This window comes from Gobius niger (genome assembly GCF_951799975.1).
Source record: "Gobius niger genome assembly, chromosome: 10".
NCBI lineage: Eukaryota > Metazoa > Chordata > Actinopteri > Gobiiformes > Gobiidae > Gobius > Gobius niger.
Genome location: NC_136861.1, coordinates 28,899,752 through 28,926,249, shown reverse-complemented (window position 1 = coordinate 28,926,249; position 26,498 = coordinate 28,899,752). Strand labels below are relative to the sequence as shown.

The window sequence follows — 26,498 nt, the reverse complement described above, 5'->3', positions numbered from 1 at the left end:
AGATTCTGTCGATGTGGAAAGAGAAAGGAGTCAGGCCGCGGCGGGTGGTCTCTTCAAATGGAGTGCTCTGGAACTGAAGAGCTCCTCCTTGAGTCCTTATGGTGCCCTTTGTGTTTCTCCCTTCTCATTCACCCCGGCTCCAGCTCTGTCTTGATCTATGTGTGTGTGTGTGTGTGTGCGCCCGCCTTCCCTTCAGCCAGTGGGGGATGTTATAGGCCGTGCCAGAGCTGTCTGGCTTTCCATCTGCCAGAGACAACAGACTGCATACTTTATAACATAAGGAATTGTGTGGCGGTAAAAGTAGCGCGAGCAAACCGATTAGCTAGTTATTTTCTTGCTTCCATATCGTCCCCCGCCGTATAAAAAGGGTTCCATTTGTGGAGCTCTTTTGTCCAGTGGGCACTCAAGACGCTTTACAAAAGGACTAATGGAGCCTAGGCATTAATTCAACCTGGTAGACTAATTTCAGCATCACCGACCTCCAGGCAATGATCGATTCCGAGAGGCCACACCTCCACCTCAGCCATCAGCGTAAGAGCCGCACCTCCGTAGCAGCCAATCATCGGCCTCGGTCCCGCTTTTAACCCCCAGTAATCATGGTTTGTTCGCTTCCCAGCTGTGCTGCGACCCACCTCCGCCACGTCTCCACCTCTTCTGCCCAAGTCTTCTCCCTTCTGCATCCTTCACGGGTCTCCTATACCACCAACAGTGTCCAGGCTCCGGGGGAGGACATCCCTAACTCCAAGCTGTTCATCCATACTGACTTTCATACATACATCGATGTCAAAAAAATCTTCCTAATCGCTGCTTTTGTCTCTTTGAGTCTGTCCAGGTTGAATTCTCAGGCACAGGCAAGGTGTCCAAAGTCAGAGCAGCAATAGAGGTTATGCAGATGAGTTATGGAATTTGTTTTGACGCACAGGGTTCTGTTTAGAATAGAAATGTTGTTGAAATGTCGTTGATGCATACCACCAACCTCTGGGTCCACGGGTGAATGCTCGACCAATTTGACCACACAAAGAGTCGCACCAGTTTTATTCAGGGAAATGTTTTCTGTATTGCACATTGCCACATCTAAAGGTATCTACGGGTACTTCACATAAGGATACACAAATAAGCACACAAAAAAGTCCTACACAAGTGCTTGTGCAAGACCGACAAGACCAGGATTTTGCGATTGCATCCATTAACACAACTCTCCCATAACCTGCAGAAAATGTTTAATTCTATTGTGGAAGTATATTTTTCTAAGGCAAAAAAAAAAATCCCACAACTTGTTGCAACCTTTGACGAAATGGTCCAAGGAATCAGGCACCTTAGCTCGCGACAATCACAAACATTGCTTGTTAAATCCTGGAGGGACCGACAAGACACGCATCAAAATGTAATTTCGTTCTGAACCAGCTATTTGGCAAAAAAGCTCGATTTGAAAAAATGAATAAAATGCAAGTAGAATATAGACTTTACTCTTCCGATCAATGAACATACACAAGATAGATCTTGTAAATAAACCCCAGTGTACAAACATGAAATGAATGTTTTCCTTCAGCACAGGTTATCTCTATTGTGTTCCTCCAAACTCCAAACCAGGTCCTGTTACTGCCACAGAAATATCGCTGCAGACCTGACAGTTAAAAGTCCTATGGCAATAACTGAGCTCGACCAAAGTAGAGAGAGTGATTTCAATTAAATTCTGATTAACTGCACTTCAGATAAATCAGAGGATGAAATATTTTAAAACTGAAATGTGAAACAGTCACCACAACAAGTTGCTGCTTATCCATCTTCCTGACTAATTCGAATTATAACTTTTTTGGCCGTATCACGATAAATGACGCCGAGGTTTACATTTTTTTTGTTTTGTTTTTGAGCTTTGTCCACCCGTGGCCTCTCTTGCGTTTTCTTTCTTAACCCAGGAAAGAGCCGCCGCCACATTTCGGTGTAATTGCATCAGTGGTGATTTGTTTTGGGTTTATTCTCTCAACAGCGGAGCATCTTCCAGAAAGCGCTGCAGACGCCTTCACACTAATTTGGAAAAAATAATCATAGCCTGTGAGCAGAATCCCTAAAACATTGTTCATGTGTATTTAATTTTAGACTGTAAGGCTTAATGCGTGTGCTGTAAGGAGATGTTGTAGTGACACTCGCATTAGGATCTTGTAAAATTGTGGATATGTGACTGAAAAAAAAAGCGCTAATTGCTGCTGGTGTCTTATAGCAATAACATAAATGATATAGTAATCTTGAGTAATCCTGTTTAATTTAGCTGTTGCGTCTTCTACTGCTGAAGCGCTTCGATTTCAATTCACGTTGTGTAATGGATTTTTTGAGAGCATAAACCTTCACCGGAATCATTGAGCAGTCCCGCTCTCAAACTGGGTTTATTATAGGACAATCGATTTGTTAGCAGGTCGTTTGCTAAAAATGGAAGGACATCATCTACGTTGAAGACATACCACTCCCTCTTGAATGAGACACTCACTGATCGTTCTTGGTGTTCATGCTGAAATAGTTTAAAGATGTGACATAAGGAAAGAAAGCGAGACTTGAAAACTTGCATATTTTTTGTGAGAACGTCCCAATCTGCTACTCCATTTCAGCCCCTTTGCCCCTCAGAAATGTACACACGGCGCTCTGTGGCAGTCGGGTCGGTGCGCAGGGCGCTCGGTCGCCTCAGGTTGATCCGCAGGTGGACGAGGCTCCACACAGATGGCTCGGTCGTGGGTGAGAGAGCTCAGCCAATAGGGTTGCGCTGTCAGGACAGAAAGGACACGAACAAGGAGGGGTCAGGCGCTGGGCCAGTCCTGCGGAGGGAACGTCCACAACTGTCATGTGGGCAAAGGAAAGGACGACCGAAAAACTGGCGTGCAACAGAAAACATGCAGGAGAACTGAGCTTCATTTGTAACCACGTATCAAATATTATCATTTCATTACCTGTGATTTCTCCGCTGGTTCTTGTGTTGAATGGCCAACAGAGGGCAGTAGAGCCCATGCAGCAGTAGGAAGGGATAGATACAGACCTGGAATCACCCATATATGGTCATGTTTGAAAACAGTTAAGGGGGAAAACAAGTTTGAGAAAAATCTAAACTTTCTCTATTATTCAAAAACTACTTTAACAAACACTGAATTATGAATACAGTTTTCTACTAAATAAAGATACAAAGATACAAAGACATGAAGGAGCAAAGTGGTTCAACAGCCCATAAATACATTAAAACATCGTGCTAATGCTAACGCTAGCTGGCGCATGCTATGACTGCCGTTTTTTCACTTCTACAGAACAATCTGCTGTGAGAAAATATCCATATGGGCCCGATTTACACTGGACTTTATATGTATGTGATAAATACATTCATATTCCACCAGAAAATGGCTAAAAAGAGTGAAAAAATGTGTTTCCCAAAAGATTCTATTTTTCCACTCGGCGAGGCCACGCCCCCTTCTATGACTGTATAGCTGAAGTAGAAAACAGCGTTTACAGCTCACAACCGAATCGATATCAGCAAATGAATCAAACAAGTGTGAATGAAACAAAACACGACTCCATGCAGGTATGTTACTGAAGTCAAAACAAATTCAAAACACTAAAAACTACAAAGTATTATTCTGATGTTCCCCCTTTAAATATTGCACAGTTTCAAATGAATACAATTAAAGTACTTGGGGTAGTTTATTTTAGTGATATCAGTTTTCATCTTTCCATCAAAACAAATGGGCCCAAAGATGCGCCCATATAAAATACTCTTGTTGAGTAACATAATCTGAAAGTAATGCGAAGGCAATTAGATAGCAACACATCACCAAAGTATCAATTCACAAATTATTCCAATCGTGCAGTGCCAACCAGCGACCTCTTTCATTTCATGCTAGCAATTAGTTTCATCATGAGCTCCTGTGAAAGTTATGTGCGCTAAAAATCCACCAAATTAGTATGTGATGCTGTATAATCCTTGGGGTCAAGACTGCATCCACCAATGACTGTAGATTTGAGTCTGGATTGATCATACATGTTTGTGCTTTTTTGTCTTTTTGTACATTTAGCTTTTGTTGCATCAATCGCACAGATGGGCTTTGTTTCTTAATAACTCTTTCCTGTTCTATACGTCGTTTGGGGAAATTTTCACCAGTAGAAGAGATGATTTACTTTTCCGTTGTTAATTGCCTAATTTTTATGTCATGGTGAAATCCATAGAGTATGCACATTTACAATCCAAATAGAAATAGAACCTTCGACATTGCAAACTGAGTGGCATTTGCAGCTGTTGCTGTGTTATGACAATGTACGCAAAACCTAAAACCTCTACAATATGCTTTTATTTTGGCTTTTTGAAACCATAGCCCTTGTCGGAGGAGACTTCTTTGTTTACAGATATAGCTGTGTAAGTGTTGAAGCTAACGGCTAACGTCAATTAGATTCTAAACAAAATCACCACAATCTGCAATCTACAAGTCTTTCAATTGTATTTTATTTTCAATTGACGCTAAAAGCAAGTAAGGGCAATTTCTATAATGCAGCTAAAAGGCTCTGTGTACGTAATGTTTTGGCTAGCTTTCTGTTGGCCAATGTAAAAGACTACTTCCTGTGTACATTGTAACTCAAATTAAGAATAAGACCAGGTCTCAAAAAAACAGAAGATAACTAAAAAAAAAACAGAAGATAACTAAAAAAAAAACATCAAGCTGAGTGTGTTTTAAAAAAAAATATATCTTCAGATGGTTGTGTTATGTTACCATTTGTTAGCATTAGACGTTAACATTAGCTTCAAGGCTAAAACACAGTCATAAAAACAGTCTCCTCCGGTGAAGTACGCTCATTACATCCAGAGTAAAGCTTTTAACATGTTGCAAGTCATTTTCCAACAGCTGCTTGTTTTCTGCTACCTACCCAATATTTTTTATTTATTTCAGCGAGGAATGAACAACCCTCGAGCGTTAGCATCATGTTATAGTACTAGACAACCTTCTGTGCACAGAGCCTACACTAAAATCTGCCACCTATTCCCATGTGCTTTGCAGATGATTTGAATGCTGGACAGTTGGACAACCCTATAGGGCTGGGAGCCGTTGCATTCTTTTCGATACCGATACTTTAACGATACTTGGTTTTTGATATCGATACCTAAATGCTACGTTTTTTGATACTTTTACTGTATACTAAATATTTTGTTATCTTGAGCCAGAAAACAGAACAATAATGTATGTGCTAATTTACAACAATGGTTCACCTCAAGAAGAGAAAAATTTTAAATAATTTGGAGGAGAATTGGGGAGAAAATGTGCCACACAAAGGAAAAATTGTTGTGAACATTTTTTCGGAAACAAAAATCGGAAATGATTGGGGAAAAATTTGGAAAAAATGGGGGGAAATGGGGCAAAACATTTTGAGAAAAATGAGGGGGGTGATTGGGAAAACAAGACAAATAAGAAAAATAATGCAAAATTTAAAAAATAAATAAATAAAAATAAATAAATAAATAGAAAAAATGGGGCAAACATTGGGAAAATAAAAAATAAAAAAATAAGAAAAAATGGGAAAAATAAAGAAAAGAAATTGGGCAATACCATTAGGGTCTAAACCTTTCCCCCCCCGATAACATACTGGTATCATTTAACATTATCCAGTCCTATACAACACACAATGCACCAATAAACAGTTATAGCTTTTTAGGGGTTTACAACACATGTGAAGGGGCCGTGCCGCGTAGACGGTTATATGTGTATCTATTGGCAGTAATATGACAGTCTGGCTGCGCATGTTGCCATGTGTGTTCCTTGTGGTGTGACCCCCATCCATCAAGCCTCAAATGACTTGTCAGAACAAACTGTACACGCATACACACACGCACATCGAAATAATAAATAATTGCTAAAGTCTTTTAAAGGCACACTGTCCGCCACAGCAAGGTGAGCCGTGCACTGCAAATCCATCATGACAGCACATCTAAAGGCTGGCTCTCCTCTTTTACCCACATACACACTTACAGCCACCCTTGTGCCTATATTTTATTGGGAGCAGAAGTTGTCACTCGGTCTGATTGCCGCGCTGGCCGGTACCTCTTAGTTGGTCATTTGTCTCCGGGTTTTTTGATTTAATTTTCTTTCTTTCCTTTCCCCTTATTCACTCCAAAACATATTCATCTTGGACATGTCAAAGCGGATTTATCAGCGCAGCTGTCAGGGCCAAAGTAAGTGAGGCAAAAGTTTGCTGGAAGCCCCACACCGCGCCATGTCGGAAAGGATTTAAAGATGTACCAAGCTGTTCTGAAGCCACGGGCCGCGAGCCAACATTTGGTCAATGACCCTTTGGAACCTTTTAGTGTTTTAGAGTCGGGAGAAATATGGCGCCGGCCGTCGACGGGTCATTAAACAGGAACCGAAACCGTTGCGTATAGCTTGCAAGTTGAAACAACGCTTGACCATCGCTTTTATTGTCACAAAAAGAGCTGTAAAAACGGCAAACCTTATGAATAGCAAATAGACTATTACTCGGGGGGTAAACACGGCAATACGTTCCCATACTGTTCCGTTGTTTGTCTGCATTTTACAGCCACATAGTTTGATATGTGTTTCCCATATGGAGAAACAAGCCATGAGTGTCTTCTGAGGGACCAGTAACAATGCACCAAAGTGTCTTAACATGCCACTCAATCCTCCGCTCATCAATAATGCATTACTACACATTTGCTCGCCTACATCGCCTCATTGTTTACACATGCTACATTCCCTCCCATGAGTTAAGCCCAGCGCCTTCTCACACGGCGGACAAACATAAATTGCTTGCTTAATATTCAACCTGCCTATAAATTTACTTACCTGTTTGCGGGGATACATTGTTGCTGTCGCTCGCGTCGTGTGCATTGGCAAAACATGGAACTCCGTGCGCCGCAACATTGGTCTTGACAGATCGCGTTACGTTTCATTTAGTAATGGCCTTATAAGCGAGAGGGAGCAAGCCTGTGTTTTCAAGCTGTTCGCGAGGGGACCGCCGTTTCGATTTGCTGTCGTTAAATCATGAAAGGAAAATGGGAAGGCTGCATTCTCGATCAACAAACAATAAGATCTGTGCGGTTGAAGTTCCAATCATGTAGTACAGGGAAGAAAGAAGTGTTTACAGGCCAGTGGGTGTGGGATATCTGGTGTTTCACTGCACAACACAATCAGTTATTTATTACAATGTTGTTCTCTCATCAAAGCCATACCTGGAGTTGTGCTTCAAGCATCTTTGAGTCATCTTTGGATCTTCTCTGGTTGCAATTTTTAGCAGGGACAACTTTCTCCAGCTACGTTCCTAGGAACATTCCAAGGAACATTTTAGAAATCTCGTATACTAATGAGGGCCGGACTTTGATTGACAGGCCGTTGGCATGAGAGCTATTAGCGCGCTTACGACGAAACTACACGCCCCGCGAGGGCTGAGTCTACAGTGAAGATCCAGCCTCAATACCTTTTTTAGGAACATGCTCCGTCACAGCTGGGTAGGAGGAGTCTGTAAATCCGCCATGATTTCCCCCTCGAACATGGTTATTATGGCAAACAGGGAGGAGTGAGCAGATGGAGGCTATTATTTTATTATGTCTATGCTAGACACTCAAAGACGCTTTACATTGCATTATTCATTCACTCCATACTTGGTGGTGGGAAGCTACCATTGTAGCTACAGCTGCCCTGGGGTAGACTGACGGATGCGAGGTAACCAGTCTGTGCCATTGGCCTCTCCGACAACCACTCACTACATTCACCCAGGCTTCCTGGTGTATCCAAACGGTCTCCCATCCATATACCGACCAGGCCCTTCCCTGCTTAGCTTCTGAGGTCTGACAGGATCAGGCAGAGTAAAGGCGGCATGGCCACAATTTCCAACTGATGACACACAACTTTTCCACAGGAAATGATGTCACTGCCGCAGGACAATGCTAGCTTAAACTGATCTAAACTAACCCCAAACCTAATCCTAAACTAACTTTAAGGATAGTGGAGTTTACAAAAGGTGTTCTATTGAGATTCATTTAAATAAATGTCACAGGGGGAAAAATGGGAGGTGACATTTCTCGTGGAGGTCTTGAGCTCCACTGATCATGTGACTCTCCTGGGTGGGTGCTTCAAGGGAGATTGGTTAAAATCAGGCTCAGGCCCCCTCTTAGATTACGTTTCTTTGAACCTCCCAAGGGTGCCAGCATTTTATTCTATCTGTGCAAAAAAAAAAAAAAAGCTCTTTCTGACCTCCAGAAGATTTACCTTTTTAATAAACAAACATGGAAACAAACCAGAAACAAATGCTACTCGCTGCAGGCAATTAGCAAAACTGCTGACTGTGTGAGTGCATAACCAGGAGATATAACGGCTGTAATTGCTTTGCACATCCCCAGGAATGGTATACACTTTTGACAGATAAGAAGGATGGTCCTCTAGTGTTGCATAAAATTAAATTGCATTTTGGAGAATACCCACTGCAGCAACACAATCCGCACGCTGCCGACTGTAACTGCCATTTTGTTAAACAAATAAACATTCTGCCAAATGTATATCTCACCACAAGTCTGACAGTTTATATATGATATTCAACTAATTGTTTTACTTTATCTGTTCAATCAGTTCATTAAGATAATTGATTGTTAGTGGTGGGTTAGAAACAGAATGGAAGATACTGACTTCTGAGATCAGAGGATGTAATTGCTTTGAGGGTTCTGTATTTTCCTTCAGGACACAGGCCATTTCCAGATCCTCTCCATAGCAAACAAGTTTTCCTCATGGAAAATCTCGGGTTGCTCTCCATGACATCACCTTGTTGAATAGTGTTTTGACCTTTTTGAGAAGGAAAATCTCCAAAAGGGCATATAAGTAAAATACGTTTCCTTTCAGTAGATTGGCTACCGTCCAAAGTGAGTCTTCCGGTCTTCCCTTTGCACAGTCACATCACTCATGGCACACTGTAACACATGCTACATGGGATGTGTTTTTAAATGACCCCTCCACCCCCACCCATAGGTGCTTTCACAGCACCTAAATCACCCGACTTCCCCTACAAATGCCTGTCTCCAATCATCATTACTTTGACGAGTCCTTGTCTTTATGGAGGATAAACGCCCCCCCATGTCCAGATCGGGCCGTAATATGAAATCAAGTCGACGTCTCGAGAAGGGCAGTTTCTCCGCAGGCGGAAGAGGCCCTTTTCAATCAAATACAGATGAATGATTACAGAGTGAGAGAATCTGATGAGAGGACGGCATCAAGATGTCCATTCACTGAATTAACGGCACTGTTTGACATCTGGCTGAGGAATAGTTCCCTTGAGGCCCCCATTCTCCATCCCTCACTTTAACAACAAACCCTGCCACAAAACTACGTAAAAGTAATACCTAATTCGGAGTAGAACTGCGCAAGTGACCTTTCGCAAAAGCTCCGCCCCCTTAATAAATGTTAGCTAGCTCCGTCAAGAAGTGGAGTTTACCATTTGTTAGCGGTGGAGAAATCCGTGTTAGCGACTCTTTTGGTGCAACATCAGCGTGATATCCTCCAGATCAAAGCGAAATGGGTTGCAATGTGCAGTGCCGAATACATTTAACAATGCAGCAAAGGGGACACTACAACTATTGAGGCTAAGGCACCAGTCTCGTAGGGAAATCGGAAAATGTCCCTGGAGTATTGATAAAATAGGAGCGTTATTGTTTAGTTGGCTAGCTACCTAAAGAAGGCGAGTGCATGTCTGACTTTCATATTCGGTAATACGCCGTCTTCTCACCGCTTGAGAAGTTTTACCATGGGAAAAAAAAGAACAGAAGTGCCAGTAGATGTGGCAGATATTCCAGTGGCAGACACAGTTTTTTTTGTAACGAGTTTTGAACGAGTCTTACCTTGGTTACACGTCAGCAGGCGCCATTTTCTGCTTTCTTTTTTGTCGGCGTTTAAAGCGGAAAAACACGTTGCATTCACAGACGTAATGCTAATGGACTCCGTTGGCGGATTTACAGACTCCTCCCACCCTGCGGTGACCGAGCATGTTCCTAATGCGGGCATGAGGGCGGGATCTTCACTGTAGACTCGGCCCTCAAGGGGCGTGTAGTTCGGTCGTAGCTGCGCTCGCGCCATTAGCTCTCATGCTAACGGCCTGTCAATCAAAGTCAGGCCCTCATTAGTATACGAGATTTCTAAAATGTACCTCACAAAAACCAGCCTGATTCCTTTAATTGTAACTAACCCAGTGTTATCACAAGTTTCAAGTTTCAAGTTTAATGGTTTTGTATAGCCCAATATCACAACAGAAGTCGCCTCACAGGGCTGCACCAAACATTAAGGCAATAAAACAGAGCAATAAATATGACAATTAAAAGTTCAGGTGAATCCAGGCAAATATAATGTCCAATAAGCGTCGGCTGCAGGTAGCGACGAGTGGCGCGGGTGTCCCCTGTCCTTAGACTCTCCAGCACGGCAAGGAAAAACTCAAAAAACCTTGGGGAGAAGCACAGAAGGAGAGATCCACTCCCATGGACGGACAGGCTATAGAGACCCAGGGCCGAAGGATCCCTCAGCAGACGGGCCAAGATTGCAGACCGTCCAGTCCTCAGATTCCAGAATGCAGGGTTCCTCTGTTTGATCTAGACAGGCACAAGGAGCGATATCTAGCTGTAGAAAGTTCCCAAAAATTATAAATCAGGCTTAAAACGTGTGGAAAGTGAAATGCTAATTAATATAAAACTAGCTTGTTTTGCCGCCCACATATGGAGGTACTGCAGCAATGCCAGGCAATGTCAGCCCCCTAGCGTCGTGGTTTTTAAAGCAGGGCAACCAGCGACGATTGGCTTCACTCCACTACTCTCTATGTCAGGAGATCCGTATGTCTGGTAGCAACGGTTGCTATGAGGTTAGACAATGACCGTTTTGGGGCGGGGTTTTGCAAAAGGTCAATTGTATGAATGGCTTGAGAGGTGATCGAAGTTGAGAGCAAAGGGGGCAGTTTGACAGCACCACCAGACATGTAACAGGAGAAAGGATTGAAGAAAAAAAACACTTCTTCAAAGTTAAATTTGCACTGTACTTTCTTTAATTCCCTAATTAATAAACTTTGAATAAATTTAACATCTTCGCCGCTAATGACCAGAGGCAAAAAAAAATCCAATCGAGAAGTCTTCAGAAGTGCACAGTAACACTCTCCCGGTCTTCTGGGGTGTAGCGCGCGGGGTTGTTTGGGGTAATCCTCCGATGTATACACTCCCGTCTCCGCCTGTATCCTAGCAACGCTCGGTCTGGCCCACCTGCATTGGCATAGTTTCAAATACTCTTCATCAAACCCTCTGAAAACTCCGCAGACTGCAAACGCCATGTCAAAGCACCAGATACCTGACATATTGTCTTATGTATTATTTTTGTTTTCCCTTTTCTTCCCACACTCGACTTTGTTGATTTCACTTTGCTTTTCGTATTGTTACATGTGTGCCCATTAAAAGCACGTTTTTGCACCGTTACATAAGGATTGCATCACATTCGCCGCTTCAGCCGCGCTCCTAATGCCTGCGTTGGGTTGCTTGCTGCGTTTTGTAAAGTTGCCTCCACGCGGTGTGCTTTTTAGGCTAAACGCTGTTTTGTTGAAATACGAGCTTGCACAATAAAACCGTAATTAAATGAGCGCTCCGTAATGTGTTTATCACAATTAGGCTTAGGAAGGGGGGGAAAAAAGTAATGTTTGGAGCACAAAGTGAAGCAGAACAGACGTAGCAGAGTGTTAGATGAATACATTCTGGATTGTACACTGGCTAAAGGTTCCAGTCGTCATCTGTACTGGGTTGTTTTTGAGGCTTTGTCAGCAACTAATGATATTTTATTGGCAAGCTGAAAACAGTCTTTAAGTTGTTTATTTTGGAAAAAAGAAGCGTGGTGGCAATAACATGATAAACCCCTCCCTACTAGATCGGTGTATTAAACCTGCTGCTGAAAGATTGCCAGTTGCTGCAGAAGCCTCTCGAGATGAGATGAGATAAGATGAGATAAGATTGTTTGTTGATGTCACAATGGAGAAATTCACTTGTTACATTTGGACAGGAAATGTGCAACAGTTAAAAAGTAAAAAGGAGGTATCTTATGTACAATGAGTAGGAGGAAAAATCTTACGGGGCAGATATATAAACAATAGGAAAATAATAATAAAGTAAAAAAATGTATAAAAGGTCAACATTGGCAATGTTTACAGTCCTAGTGCAGGTTGTCAATAAGTAACTCTAATACAGAGAATAAAGAGGCGCTGATACATTTGCATTGAGGTCATTGCACATGTTACTTTACAGTCTGGCCTTGCGGTAGCGCTCTGTCCTACACTGAGGGTGTCTCAGTCTGCCACTGAACGAGCTGCTCAGCTCCTCTACAGTCCCGTGCTGTGGGTGAGAGGTGTTGTCCATGATGGAGGTGACCTTGGCTAATACCCTCCTGTCCCTCACCTCCTCCACAGAGTCCAGGGGGCCCTAGGATGGAGCTGGCCGTCCTGACCAGCTTGTTCAGTCTGTTCTTGTCCCGCTCTGTGCTTCCCGGGGGCCCAGCACACGGCAGCGTAGTGGAGAGCAGAGGCTACCACAGAGTCATAAAAAGTCCTGAGCAGAGGGTGGAGGCAACTTTGGCCCTTCTTGTACAGGGCATTGGTCCAGTTTATTGTTGAGGTGACCACCCAGGTACTTGAAAGTGTCCACAACCTCAATGTCCTCCCCCTGGATGTTCAGCGGTGTGTGCGGTAGTGTCATCCTCCTGAAGTCGATCACCATCTCCTTCGTCTTACTGGTGTTCAAGCACAGGTGGTTGAGCTCACACCAGTCCACAAAGTCCATGATAACCGACCAGCACTCCAGGTCGTTCCCCTGAGACACACAGCCCACAATGGTCAGAGTCATGGTCAGTGTTGTATGTGAAGTCCGATTTGCAGATGGTGAAGAGGCAAAATGTAATACTTACTGTACATCACGTAATCTTTGCAGAAAAGAGTGTTTATTTCCCTATAAGGTGCAGTAGAGGAGACCCCACATGTATTCTTTACAGTGGATCTCAACTGACAAGCTTGTGAGAAGATTTTTTCTCCAAATGATTGAATACGCAATAAAGAATCCCACAAAGCTGAAATCATGATCAATAGAACTCATTCTACGATGCTTTCTCAGTCCATAAATATTGAAATATTCACTGGGAAAGGCTCCCGATCCACTACAAAATGGTTCAGCGACCCAGTTTTGGGTCCTGACCTACCAGTTGTCCTAGAAGACAATCTAATCCAATGTTATATTGTTGGAAGTTATATTGGTAGCACACTATCCCCGCTCTGCTCAAAATAAAGGAAAAGCCAGTACAATGTTCTGACGGCATGGGAGGATTAAGTAAACAGCTACGTCAGAGATTCAGTTCTGACTCATTATAAAACACACACACACACACACACACACACACACACACACACACAGGGGCATTAACGTCTGAGAAGAAACTGAAATATCCCACGCTTAACTCAAAGAAGAATCGAAGTGCGTATCGAGAACATATTTATGAAGGTCTAAACTGTAAGAGCCCATGTTGCCATCCTTTTCTCTCCTGCCTCTTCCTGCAATACCAGGCATATGTTCACCGTAGCTGTCTAACCAAAGTCCATCTAGTCAACAATCTGTTCATCTGTGCCCCCTCACTCGTCCCTACCTCCTGTTTGAGAATGCAGTTAGCTCCGCAAGAGTCGCACTCCCCTGTTTGCCCTTTCAACGTCCGATTCTCTTCTTCCTATCAGCTCATTTGGGGCGCGGGAGCGATTTACTGTCTTCTTGTGCCTTTTAATGATAGTGCTTTCTGGAAATCCAGACTTAAATCTGCACGGTCCACACTAATTCTTTTTTATAGAAGCTAAAAGAGAAAAGTTTGGGGAAAGGCTCGGAAAGGCCACGGCGACAACTTTTCCCGGAACAACCGCTGTGAAAATAGCTCTGTCCTTTTGCAACCCCGGCTCTATACGGTTATCTTGAAACAGTGCGGCGTGATCAATATTTGAGAGACTATATACATTTAAGCCCAATTTCTGCTGTTAATGGTCCATTTTTTCACAGCGAAATGACTGGAGTTTCACACCGATATCCCCCTAATAGCTGGATGCCTACTATATCCATTTTATAACACTATAGAAATATTAAAGTCTGCGGCGAGGAGAATGTACCACATCGTATGAAAGAGCAGCAGCCTTGCCGTTATTGATTCCCCGCATCTCCTCCTTCACCCGAGTCACACATAATTGGGTTCTGTGCGGCGTCTGTGGCCAATCAAACGGCCTAATACGTCTCACCTATCCGCTATTGCACCAATCGAATTAGCCTAATCACCAAATCCCTATTATCTGTTTCCAATTCCGTCTTGCCGTGTCCGCGAACAGGCGCAAATCGCATTCTCCAAACGCACCCGTGCACTATTAGCCTTCGGAACACACCGCGCTGCCTTTTTTTACCTATTCATCGACCTATAACGCGGGGTCTGTGTTTCCTCTTCAAGGCGTCGGGCAGGCGAGCGGAGATAGAGAAGAGGAGCTGTCCCCGGTGTTGTTGTACATGACCACTGACAGGACGGAAAGAGCCACAGAGGGAGAGGACAGCCGTGATTAATGCGGCGGCCGCGCGGGCCCCAAGAATATCTCCCCAGCGCGCTCTGTCTCAGCTAATGTGACCTGCCATATGGGTCACTCATTATAGACTGGGGCCGCTGTGTGCGAGATCTCTGCTATGGCCCAACCCGTGACTTTTTGTGTATTTTTAAAGGCCCATTCTCAGCTAAACTTACATGATTGTGCTCCCTTTTGAACATGTTACGAAGCCATTCTCTTGTGAAACACACACCTATAGTTGTGCTTTGCCTCTTTTTTCTCAACAGTTGAGAACGTTTGCCCTCCACCTGTTTCAGTTTTGAGAACTCGAACTGCTTCAAATAGTTTTCTTTGTTTTTGTTTTGTTTTTTTGCTACGTTTTAGCCTGTATTTACTACACGATTTTACAAGCAGTGACATTTGTGTCATCTCCAAACTTACCTGAAAGATTCCAAACTTCACAGTCTTTTGAATTTACCTAAAGTTCATGCATGCCGTTTTCAGCACTTGAAGTTAGCACTCTTTACTTACTGCATAATCTCAGGTCACATCACAAAAATGTGATTGATTTCGTGTTGAAATTGATCAGAGAATGAGGTTTGTATGTCATTGGGTCCTATGTCTTTATCTATTGGGTCCAACGTCTTTATTCATCGGGTCTAATGTCTTTATGTCGTTGGTTCCAACATCTTAATCCATTGGGTCTAACGTCTTAATCCATTGGGTCCAACGTCTTTATTCAGTGAGTCCAACGTCTTTATCCATTGGGTCCAACATCTTTATTCAGTGGGTCCAACGTCTTAATCCATTGGGTCTAACGTCTTAATCCATTGGGTCCAACGTCTTTATTCAGTGAGTCCAACGTCTTTATCCATTGGGTCCAACGTCTTCATCCTTTTGGTCCAACGTCTTTATGTCATTGGGTCCAACATCTTTATTCAGTGGGTCCAACATCTTAATTCATTGGGTCCAACGTCTTTATGTCATTGGGTCCAACCTCTTTATTCAGTGGGTCCAACGTCTTAATCCATTGGGTCCAACATCTTTATCCATTGGGTCTAACGTCTTAATCCATTGGGTCCAACGTCTTTATTCAGTGAGTCCAACGTCTTTATCCATTGGGTCCAACATCTTTATTCAGTGGGTTCAACGTCTTAATCCATTGGGTCCAACGTCTTTATTCAGTGAGTCCAACGTCTTTATCCATTGGGTCCAACGTCTTCATCCTTTTGGTCCAACGTCTTTATGTCATTGGGTCCAACATCTTTATTCAGTGGGTCCAACATCTTAATTCATTGGGTCCAACGTCTTTATGTCATTGGGTCAAACCTCTTTATTCAGTTGGTCCAACGTCTTAATCCATTGGGTCCAACATCTTTATCCATTGGGTCCAACGTCTTCACCCATTGGGTCCAACATCTTCAATCATTGGGTCCAACGTCTTTATTCTAAAAAGCTTTGTAAAGCCTAATTTTATAATTCAAAATGTCATTTTTTCCCTCTTCTTTAAAGGTGCATTATAATAAATAATGCATATTTGACCTTGTAGTGACCCAGCGGCTGTATGAGTTGTCAGCATGACGCCTTTACTTTCAATCACGGTGGTCTCTACACCGCTCCAGGATCACTTGTTTTGTCGGTTTTCTGGCGAGAGAGTCTGTCAGCAGTGAAAACCTTCCAAACAATTGATCCTGGAGCGTCCTAACTTTTTTTTCCACATGCAAGTTGCGCACCTTTGATAAAACCACATTGTGCTACATTTTCTTACTTACTGTACTTTATGATGACTGCACACTATTAAAACATTTGTAAATCCTTGTTTCATTATTGCTAAAGGATTCCAGTGTGTGTTAATATGTAGAGATTTTGATATATATTATGATATTGTGCCTACTGGTATCAACAACGATGTGAGTACAGAATAAAAGTACAGCCTGCTGCTAAATGTTAAGTTGCTGACAAAGCCTTTGGATGTGAGACGCAAATTGCCGTCATTTCTTAAAACCTGTCCGATCAAGAGTGTTGCTATAGGAACGGTGCTTGTGTTGATGCCCCATTTCTTACTGAGTCACCTTGTCATCATAACAATTACAGCATTCCATTGTAAACTTAAGCATAGAGCCATGCGGACACTCATTTTCAGTAGATATTTGCTTCTATAATGCATATAAGTTGAATGCTTTCCTCATTCAGACATGGTTTACACAGTTTTGCTCTAACTTACTCCAGTTAAGGTCCATTTGAAACCCTTTTCGACCTGGTTTAGTCTTGATTTCATCTTCAGGCCTGGTGGTACTCGGAAAGGTCAGACAATTTCATGAGGTTGCCAAGTTTGAGAACAGCTGGCGTAGAAGACAGAAAAACACGGCGCTCTAACCACTTGATGTTATCTTTACCCCAATTTTGAGCTCTCCCTACAATAACTGCCTCTGTTCTTGGCTTGGCTCCAGTTAATACGCCGTAGGCTGGACTGCATAGTTTTAGGACTCATGGAAATTGAAGAACCCCGTAGATTTCTTCCTATCGCGCGGCTCTTTTGATATTCCGAGGACGGTTAAAAAAAAAAAAAAATCAATCTGTATTACGCTGCTTTTTCCATTTGTATAATGTAATCGTAACCCAATCTATGAGAATCAAATATCACTCCGCAAAAGGATCATGGCTGAATATTTTATGATGTATTGTAGAGTTTTTTTTTGTCATTCTAATCTTGTTCAATTTCCTTTCTCTTCAGCAGCCCTAGACTAATCTCCCTGGTCGTTCTCTCCTTCTCTCTCTTTTTTAGGTACATGATGAATGTGACATGGGATGGCAGGGACTTGTCATTCACAGAAGATGGATACCAAGAGAATCCCAAGCTGGTGGTCATTGTGCTCAACAAGGAGAGGGAGTGGGAGAAGGTAAGACGCTTTGCAGATTTCACTGTTCCCTATGGTGGTTTTTCACAATTGACACATCACGCTTGATCTGGCTAACTTCCTGTGCTTGTAACTTTTTCCTGTCCTTTGGGTCAACCCTATGGGGACTGAGACCAAGGGCGTAGCGTTTGGTTATATATTGGGGTCGTCGAGAATACATCCCTTTTGTGGGATCTGGAGGTCCTCCCCCAGGAAAATTTGAACCAAATGCCTTTCCTGCATTCTAGTACAATATGAACAAGTAAAAACATGAACAGAGGAGACTTTTGCGTTTTATAAACTTGTGGCAGTCTTGAAGCCAAAGGCCAACTTTAATTTGTTGTTGATAAATGTTGAAATAGCGCCACAAACTGAACTGATTTGCAAGACAGAACAAGTGGCTTGACTTTTATCGAATGTTGAAATTGTCATTCACGCTTCAAATGGGGGACGGGAAGCAGTTACGAGTGCACAGGAGGTTAGTCGCAACATTCCTGACACAGGGCCTATTGTTGGCAACAGAAATAATGTCATCTGCAGTTGTCCTGTGTTCCCATTCTTTTGCTCTGGGGCTTTTTGCCTTTTGCAAGTGAACAATACACCCGAGTGATATCATTCAAAAGGGGCGAACAATCTGAAATTGGGGTAAAAGGTTCGTTAAAAATGGTTGAGTTTGCTTTTCAAGGGAGAAAAGGCAGATGGCTGATCATGGTTGATCTCTCTGCACTGACTGCACTTATAAACATGGAATAGAGACGGTCGAAAATGTTATTCCATGTCTCCCTGTGCAAAAAAGCTAAGTTTAAAGGCATAGACTGTAAAAAATAAATGGACAGCTTCTGCTCACTCCTCCCCGTTTACCACAAAGACCATGGTCGTGGGGGAATTCATGGTGGATTTACAGACTCCCCCTCCCCAGCTCTGAAAAAGCATGTTCCTAAAAAGGACATATGGGCGGGATTTTCACTGTAGACTTGGCCCTCGCGTGACGTGTAGCTCGCGCTGCTCCAATGCTAACAGTCCGAGCCTCATTAAGTACAAGGTTTCAAAAATTATTTTTACGAAAACCAGCCTGGTTTCATATATTGTGATTAACCCAGCGTTCTTTCAGGAGGAATATCTAGCCTTGTCTAGTGTTGAAAAAAATGAAACCAGGCGTTAAAGTTGTGTTTAAGGTGTCTAAACTCCAATGCTTTTCAATGGGGGCCTAGTGGCGATATGGAAGTACTACAGCAATGGCGGAGCAATGGCGGCCCCCAGTGTCGTGATCATAAAGCAGAGCAGCCAGCGCCCATTGCTCAAAGTTTGCAAGTTTTGAACTCTTATTGTGATTAATAATGATGTGATGAGATGTTGACCTTAAAGCAACACACCATAACATTTCACCCTATAAATAGAAATAAAATACAAGCATTTGTTTTATCACACATATTTTTATCATTTCAAAATAGCTTTAAAAAAAATGTGCATTTGACCACTCCTCAGACCTGACTGTAACTTCACTGGGAGTCGGACGTCTCCAGCTCGTCTCCATGGAGATGTTGATTAAAGGCAGCCAAATAGTTGTTTTCCTGACAGAGACGGAGAGCGAGAGAGAATATCCCAATTTGCAATCGACGTTTAATGTCCTGCCACCTCTTTCAACCTATTTTAGTCCACATTTAACAAGCTGCGGAGACTATGAGGTGACTGACAAGTGGACCCTGATAATTGTGACAGCGAGCAGCAACAGAGGCGCTTATTGAAGATGCTTCTTGTCTCATCTCACCACACTATATTGATCAGCGGGCTCATTTAGCGACTAGACTATGGATTTCTAACTGTTTAATGCGAAAGAACGGCTCTAACCAATGGTCATTCGGCCAGCCGGTGTTTTCTCCCTTGTAATGGACTTTAAATGAGCCCCATGCATCTTTGTATGGAGTGCTGGCTGTCTCTTTCCGCCTTAAATACTTTTTATTTAATGCGGCGGTAGCTCTTGGTCAAAAGTTTGAGAGGCTGATTGAATAAGTTTGAAAACAGAAGACATTAGTCAACATTTGAATTCATCTGTGACTAATTGGTTGTTGATCAAAACGTGAAAAAGTTGTTGATGCGCTAGTTATTTTATTACGAGGCGCCGAAGCAGCATTATTGTAGCAGTGCAACACATTCCAGACACAAAAAGTCAATAATGAAGGAAGTACATTTTCTAGATTCTTGGAACGGGTCAAGCTGTTTTCATTTATTGAGCGAATATTATTGCAAAATACAACTAAAGACATAAAGTTTGGACTTCAGTGGACTTTGTTTATGTGTCATCCTGGCCGTGTGACTCTCGCGGGTAAATCTAAAGCAACACCAAGCAGAAGATTTTGAATAACATCGGCTTACACACAGAAGAGAACTAAAGACCTACGAGAAATGTAACTGAAATTAAACTTGCCTATCCCTGTCTTTTGCAATCTACTCCCAAAAGTGATGTTGATATAAATTCCCATTGTACTGTGTTATTGACTCGCCGATTCAACATGTTTGGTTTTGTTAGATTTAATAAAAACAAAAACTATCAATTTGAATGGGGACACTACAAAATGACCAATTTGAGATAATTTGGGTAGTGTCCTTTTGCCATTTGACATGGACATTATATTTGCCTGGATTCACCTGAACTTTTAATTGTCATATTTATTGTTCTGTTTTATTGCCTTAATGTTTGGTGCAGCCCTGTGAGGCGACTTCTGTTGTGATATTGGGCTATACAAAACCATTAAACTTAAACTTAAACTTAACCTTAAATGCAGTGTGAAAATACAGGAAGCACAGGTTCTGACTTTGCTGAATGCGAGCCATGACACGCAAAATCTAAAGTTCGATATATCGAGGTAGGAAACTATCACGATAAACGAAGACCCTGTAATGCAACAGAAACTAACTCCTTAAAACTGACAGGCTCTCTCAAAAAGTCCTGTCAATATCCCACAATAAACATGAAATACAATGAGACACAACCATTGACAGTCCAACAATCGAACAAATTGGGGTAAAAAGCAAATAAATGTTCTGACGATAAATATTTCCACAAATGTATTGACTATCTGTCATTTCTTGAACGATAAGTCGATATAGTAATTATGGTGACAGCCCTGCCGCCTCCATCAACTCCTTTACTCATATATCACATAGCAGCTACATTAGGAGTGATACTACACCAAACTTTATGGTAAAAGAGGTTGAATATTCCAGTACAAAATGATAATTAGTACACTCCTGTGCCAACTATGAAGTGATGGACCAAACTGCTTACTCCCAGCAGAGCTATAGACCCTTTAACTGCTGACATCATCAGTGACATCATCTGGAGGCAGGAAGTGATCAAGAGAAATAAGATTAAACTAAAACTAGCGATTGTAAGTGTAAAACTACAACTAAAACATGTGGTCTTGTTGTGGCTGAAGGTACAAGACCAAGAGGAATGACATTTGAGACAATAAAATAAGGTTTATTTGATATTTCCAAAAACAGTTAAACATTTGTTTATCGTTACCATGACAACAGCTCCAATGGAAATAGATAGGAATCTAACTTCCTGCCTCCAGCTACGCCCCGAATGTTTACAAACAATTAAAGAGTCTATAGCCTCGTGCTAAAATCTCAAGATGGTGCGATTTAATTCTGCATGTGGGCAAGAGTTTTTCCCGGTGCTGCCTTTCCGTGTGGAGTTTTTGGGTTGGTTTCTTAAAAAAAAAAAAAACATGCACAATGACACTCCCGATCAAACCTCGCTTGAGACATAGAGATGGGTTTACAGGCCACTGCACCGAAGTCAACCACTGCTCCCTTAGCAGGTTTCCCCAGCGGCAGCGAAAGATGCGATTAATAGCGAGGAGCCTACAGAGACAATAAACCATCCTAACCAACCTTCGGGATTTTTCCACCATACAATAGCTGATCCTCCCACTTGAATTTCCCTTTGGTTTTTGCCTTATGACACAAAGGATCTCTGTGTCTTTGGCCTATAGACTGCTGCTGTCGGTGATGGCGCCTCAAACCGCAGATAATAAAAAGCTAAGTCTCTGGTTATTGAGGTGGTCAGGGGTCAGCGCTCCTGTGTGCGCGTCTCATATCGGCTGTTGACACCAACCACAACCCCACAATCTCCTTTAAAAAACTGCTCTTATGCGGCATACTTTGCTTTTTCACGCTAACAGAACGCAATCTTTGATGTGAGGGACAATGAAAAGCATCAAATATTCCAAGAGGCCTTAGGTTATGGGCCTGACCACACAAAATAAGACATGTTTTATTATAATAACTTAAAAGATGCTGGTCAGACAGAGGCATAATGGTTAGATACAGGCTGAAAATGTGTCATGAAGTTACAACAGTTCACAAATGTATACCGATCAAGTGTCGTACCATATGACGAGCCTCATATGAACACAAGCAAAATGCTAGAGTTTGGAAAAAATGAAATAAAAGAATGATCAGAAAAAAGTCTCGGGCCAGTTATCACCGCGGCTAGTTGCATTATGGGAGAATGAGTCCATAATCGCGTGGAGAAAGTCACTCAGTCATAAAACACTATCTGTCACTCCTGTCAGGCGGAATTATGTCAGGCAAAGTGATTCCCTGCTCTTGCTCTGCACTCCCGCTCTTCTCTATGTGTGAACGGAGTGTGTTTGTGTGTGTGTGGGGGGGAAATAAAAAAAAACTAAACAAAAACAAAGAATACTCAAGAGAAAATAGCGCTCAGACTTAGACATTCTCCTCCAAACCAGGAACACAGGTGCGCTCCTCTCCTCTCACGCTGCACTCCGTATTGTGATTCTCCAAGCTCAAATCCCATGCTGTTTGTAATAATTATTTTGCGAACTGGCTGCTTACGCTGGCTCCGGGTTTCCTTGAGCGATTCTCACGCTCCATGTACGCAGCGGGGATACGGCGCGATGTCCTGCTTCTGGTCTGTAAACAAGCTTTTCTCACTCAAAGGCAAACGGCAAGAAATTTGAAGATCAACGGTCTGCGGCATCGGTCATTCTGGGTTCATACATCGGGAGTTGTATCAAACGTCGTCTTCTCTTTAGTAATGTCAATGTTTAGCCTTTGTATAAGTTTAATTATTGTAGTAGTATTGTAGTAAACGAAAGCGGTGGGAGACCGGAAAAGAATCTTCCATCCATCTATCTTCCAGCTCTGCAACACGGACTGCTTCGAAACACTGCAAAACTATGAGTGTGTGTGAGACAATTCAAATACCTGGGACAGATCATAAAAGATGACGGGGAACATCAAAGAGAGATCAGCCAGAAAATTGCTGACTTCGGGAGACGAGCCGCTGAACTTGCAACGATATAGAGTCCCTAGTGCTTCGTGTACTCTTATATGGTTCGGAAACTTGGACCATTAAGAAAGAGAGGAAGGTGAAACGAGAAGTAAAAGATCGTGTGACATTTGGAGAACTAAGATAGAAATGCCCGTGCCCCAAAATCCTGTGTGTTCGCGAAGAGAAGAGCGAAGTATTCGAGAAGAACTATTCTGATGAACGATTTCAGGATTCAGAGGATTTTATTAGGATGGAAGCCAAAAGGCAAGAAACAGGAAGGTGGACCACGGAAGCAGTGGATGGGGAAAATTGAAGAAGACCAAAATGGTTCGCTGAAACATCTGCAGAATGTGACAAAGGACGATTGGATCACGTTTCTTTAAGGCGAGACACGCAGTGGTGGAAATGGAGATTTTTATCTATTTTCCTCCCTTTACATCTTAGTTTTCATGTCAGATATAAAAATGACAAAATTCACCCCGCATGATGTTTATTTTATGATGTTTTGTCTGCGAGGCGCGGCAACCCGGAAGTAGCTGCTGCGCTGCGTAGAAACGCCGTGTTTCAAGCGGGTTTTCATTCATAAATATTGACAGATTTTACATCCACGTGTCCTGCGAAGGGTTTCCCGTGATGACGCTTTCACCCAAATATGGTATTATTCCTCCTACGAGACGCTGGTGCGGAAGAGTCGAAGAACGGGCGGCGCATGCGCAGTCGCTACAAAACTTTAGGGCTGGTTTTCTCTGAATGAGAGAAAGCCGCACACGGGCAGAGCCTGAGCCCTTATAGAAGCTCCCACAGACTCCAAACCTTCCAGTCTGAGACCTAGCAATATTTTGAAGGTTTTTTCAGAGGGATTTTTTAATATCTAATTCCTAGCCTGATTTATTCAGCTTTGAAACCAAAAAAACAGGCGAAATATGAGTTTTTACAGATGTTTTCACAGATGATTAGTTTATTGAAAAACTAAACAAAATATCCAAAATCCCCTAGTTAAATCTTGCTAGTTACTAATATGTCAATAAAATAAAACCATAAAATTTAATCTGGCTCAATTCATTATTTTGATTTCGTTGCCCAAAATATAGGGAATTTGGACAATTTTAATGCTAAAAATGCCTTATTTTTTTGTGAAAACATAAAATGACAGAAAAAATGCAATACATATTTTTCTCTTTATATTTATATCTGTGATGTTCAGCAAAAGTTTCAAATTGATATCTCTACATTTTTTTTTTTCTCTATTCACCTGCAGTGTCTCGCCTTAAGCACTTAGGCATATCCCCATTGAGTTTTTTTTGTAGCCGGTGAAGCCATTATAACAACCCTGGTCAAGTCTTGTAGTACCCGATGATTGCTCCTCAATCGGGTCACTCCCCTCATTCCAGACGAGTTCCATGGAAGCTCACGCCTGTGGCCCATCATCTGAACAGGCCCAGGTGTCAGTGAGGCATCCGGCTGGAGTCAACTCTGGGATACTCTGGTCTAGCATCTCAAAGAAAGAAAGAAAGAAAGAAAGTAGTAGCAATACTCTACATATAGTTCCAAACAAGTAAGAATCATTTTCATTCTAAATTAAACCCTCGTCAATTCAAAGTTAGAAAATCCAATGCAGATGTCATAACTCCACAGTGCCACTCAAACAGATTTCGCCTCTCACTCCAGAGCGTTATGACGTCATTCATTTTCATAAAGCAATCATGTGCTTCTCATCCCAGACACTTCACCAGCACTGACCAGAGGGCTCTTGGAACTGGGGATGCTTCTAAGATCAGAGGCGAAACATCTTCAATTAAAAAAGACATGAAAAAAAAAAAACAGTCCAGTTGAGTACTTTGCTAACTCATTGGAGTATATTGAATTGAAACACTTGGCTGCGTAGAGTAGACTCTCAAAAGTAAAGTGGAAACAAGCTGGAGGAGAGTTGTGAAGGAGAGGAAATTGAGAGTTCATTGATATGACTTCATTGAGAGGTAACAGTGATTGACAAGTAAAGAAAACTTAGGTTATACCGTGTGGAATTTCCCCACGGCTACTTCTATAACACGGTATTTACGAAGCGAACGCACTTCACCTTCCACAATTGACTTCCCGAGACGCCCAACCTCTTGCTCCCTGACTTTTATGCATCATCATGCTCCAATCTGCTCTCTCTGGACAACAGCGTGCCTCCAAATCACCAACCCATGACAAACGGCCCCACTTCTGTTTGTCCACACAAAAACGAATGGCCCACGAGTCCACCATCTGTGCTTCTGTCAACCCCCTGGAACCGGTGCCAACATAACTCATTCCAAAAGTGCCACTGTAGGTCTCCTGAAGCACAGTTGTTGATGTTGGGGAAGAGCTTAGCACCTTGCACTTGCAGGTGGACCTCGCTGTCCCATTCTCGTGTATATATTTCTCCAGCTTTTGGTGCGATACAGCCCCATCTGTCTCTGTATTGCTGTGATCTGTTCTTCTATCCTGTCTTCCACACACATCCCCAAGGAGACACTTTTTTTTTTTTTACTATATTTTGAGCACATATCCATATTTTAGTGCAGTTACTGAATTTTTATCTCTTGATCATTTTGGAAGTCTATCTAAGTCTCTGTGTGTTTTTTTTTCCTTTTTTGTGGGGCTGATTTCTTGGCGCATGGGTGGGACAGCTGCACCGAGAAAGAAAAAGCGAGAGCGAGAAAGGGGAGAGAGAGAGGGAAAGATCCCAATTACGTTTTCACTTTGGCGCCGACTCTGCAGCACAGCGGAAAGCTACTGATCAATTTCACAGTCTGTGTGTTTACAGCTACATACTGGGTACCTTTGCACAGTGCGCCGACAAAGCCGCCTCTGCGTATGTAAGGATAAAATACCAGAATGCTACACTTTTTTAATCAGTGCCTGTCCGTCCAAACTTCCTACCAAAGCTATACTTTCTTTTATTAACACACAAGATGTGCCATGTCTTGACGCTGCTTAAATGCAACAAGACTGGCAGACTTTATTGTGCCAATAGCAAGAAAATATCATCTGCATTTGACCCTTTGTAAATTCTGCTGTGGCAATCTGTCAAGTGCAGTGGATGACCACAGCACTGCGACTGGGGACCAATGTCTAGATAATGATCCTTTCCTGGAGGGTTGTACTGTTGTTTAGACTTGGAAATTGAGCATATAAATATATAATATATATATAAATATAGACTTGAACAGTAAGGCTCGTGCTTCACAGCTAGAAGGTCCGGGTTCGATTCCCACCAGGGACGGGGCCTTTCTGTGTGGAGTTTGCATGTTCTCCCCGTGTCTCCGTAGGTTTCCTCCGGGTACTTCGGTTTCCCCTACCACTAAAGCATGTACAAAAGGCCAGGATAAATGAGAGTGTGTTTGAGAGTGTGCATGGGGGACGACGGATGGAAATTAGCCTAAGGCTACAATTCGGTGTGGCTTGTGCATTAACATGCACTGTCCCTACCAAATACACTAATAAACTCAACCAATAAACTATATTTACATGTAGCCGAGGAATGAAACTTGGATTAGCTTTTAATTCGTAATTGCTGGGTTGCAGGTGACGTCACAGCATTCTGAAGAGGTAAAATTATGTTTCTGAGGACATTGTTGGTCTTGTACAGAGAGATCATGGACCCAGTGACTGATATTAATGATCATTTTGTAATTCATAAATTGTCTTTTTAGATACGACTTATGAACGTGTAATGCAGTTAA

The 26,498-nt window shown here is 42.4% G+C and overlaps 1 protein-coding gene across 1 annotated transcript in view; it reads left to right on the top strand.

Annotated features, from left to right (window-relative positions):
• Positions 1 to 26,498, top strand: part of grin2aa (glutamate receptor, ionotropic, N-methyl D-aspartate 2A, a) — a 255,558-nt gene that overhangs the window by 175,596 nt on the left and 53,464 nt on the right. The window contains exon 5 of the mRNA XM_079564006.1: positions 17,372 to 17,486. Within this exon, the coding sequence (XP_079420132.1) occupies positions 17,372 to 17,486 (115 nt within the window). The remainder of the gene's footprint in view (positions 1 to 17,371; positions 17,487 to 26,498) is intronic.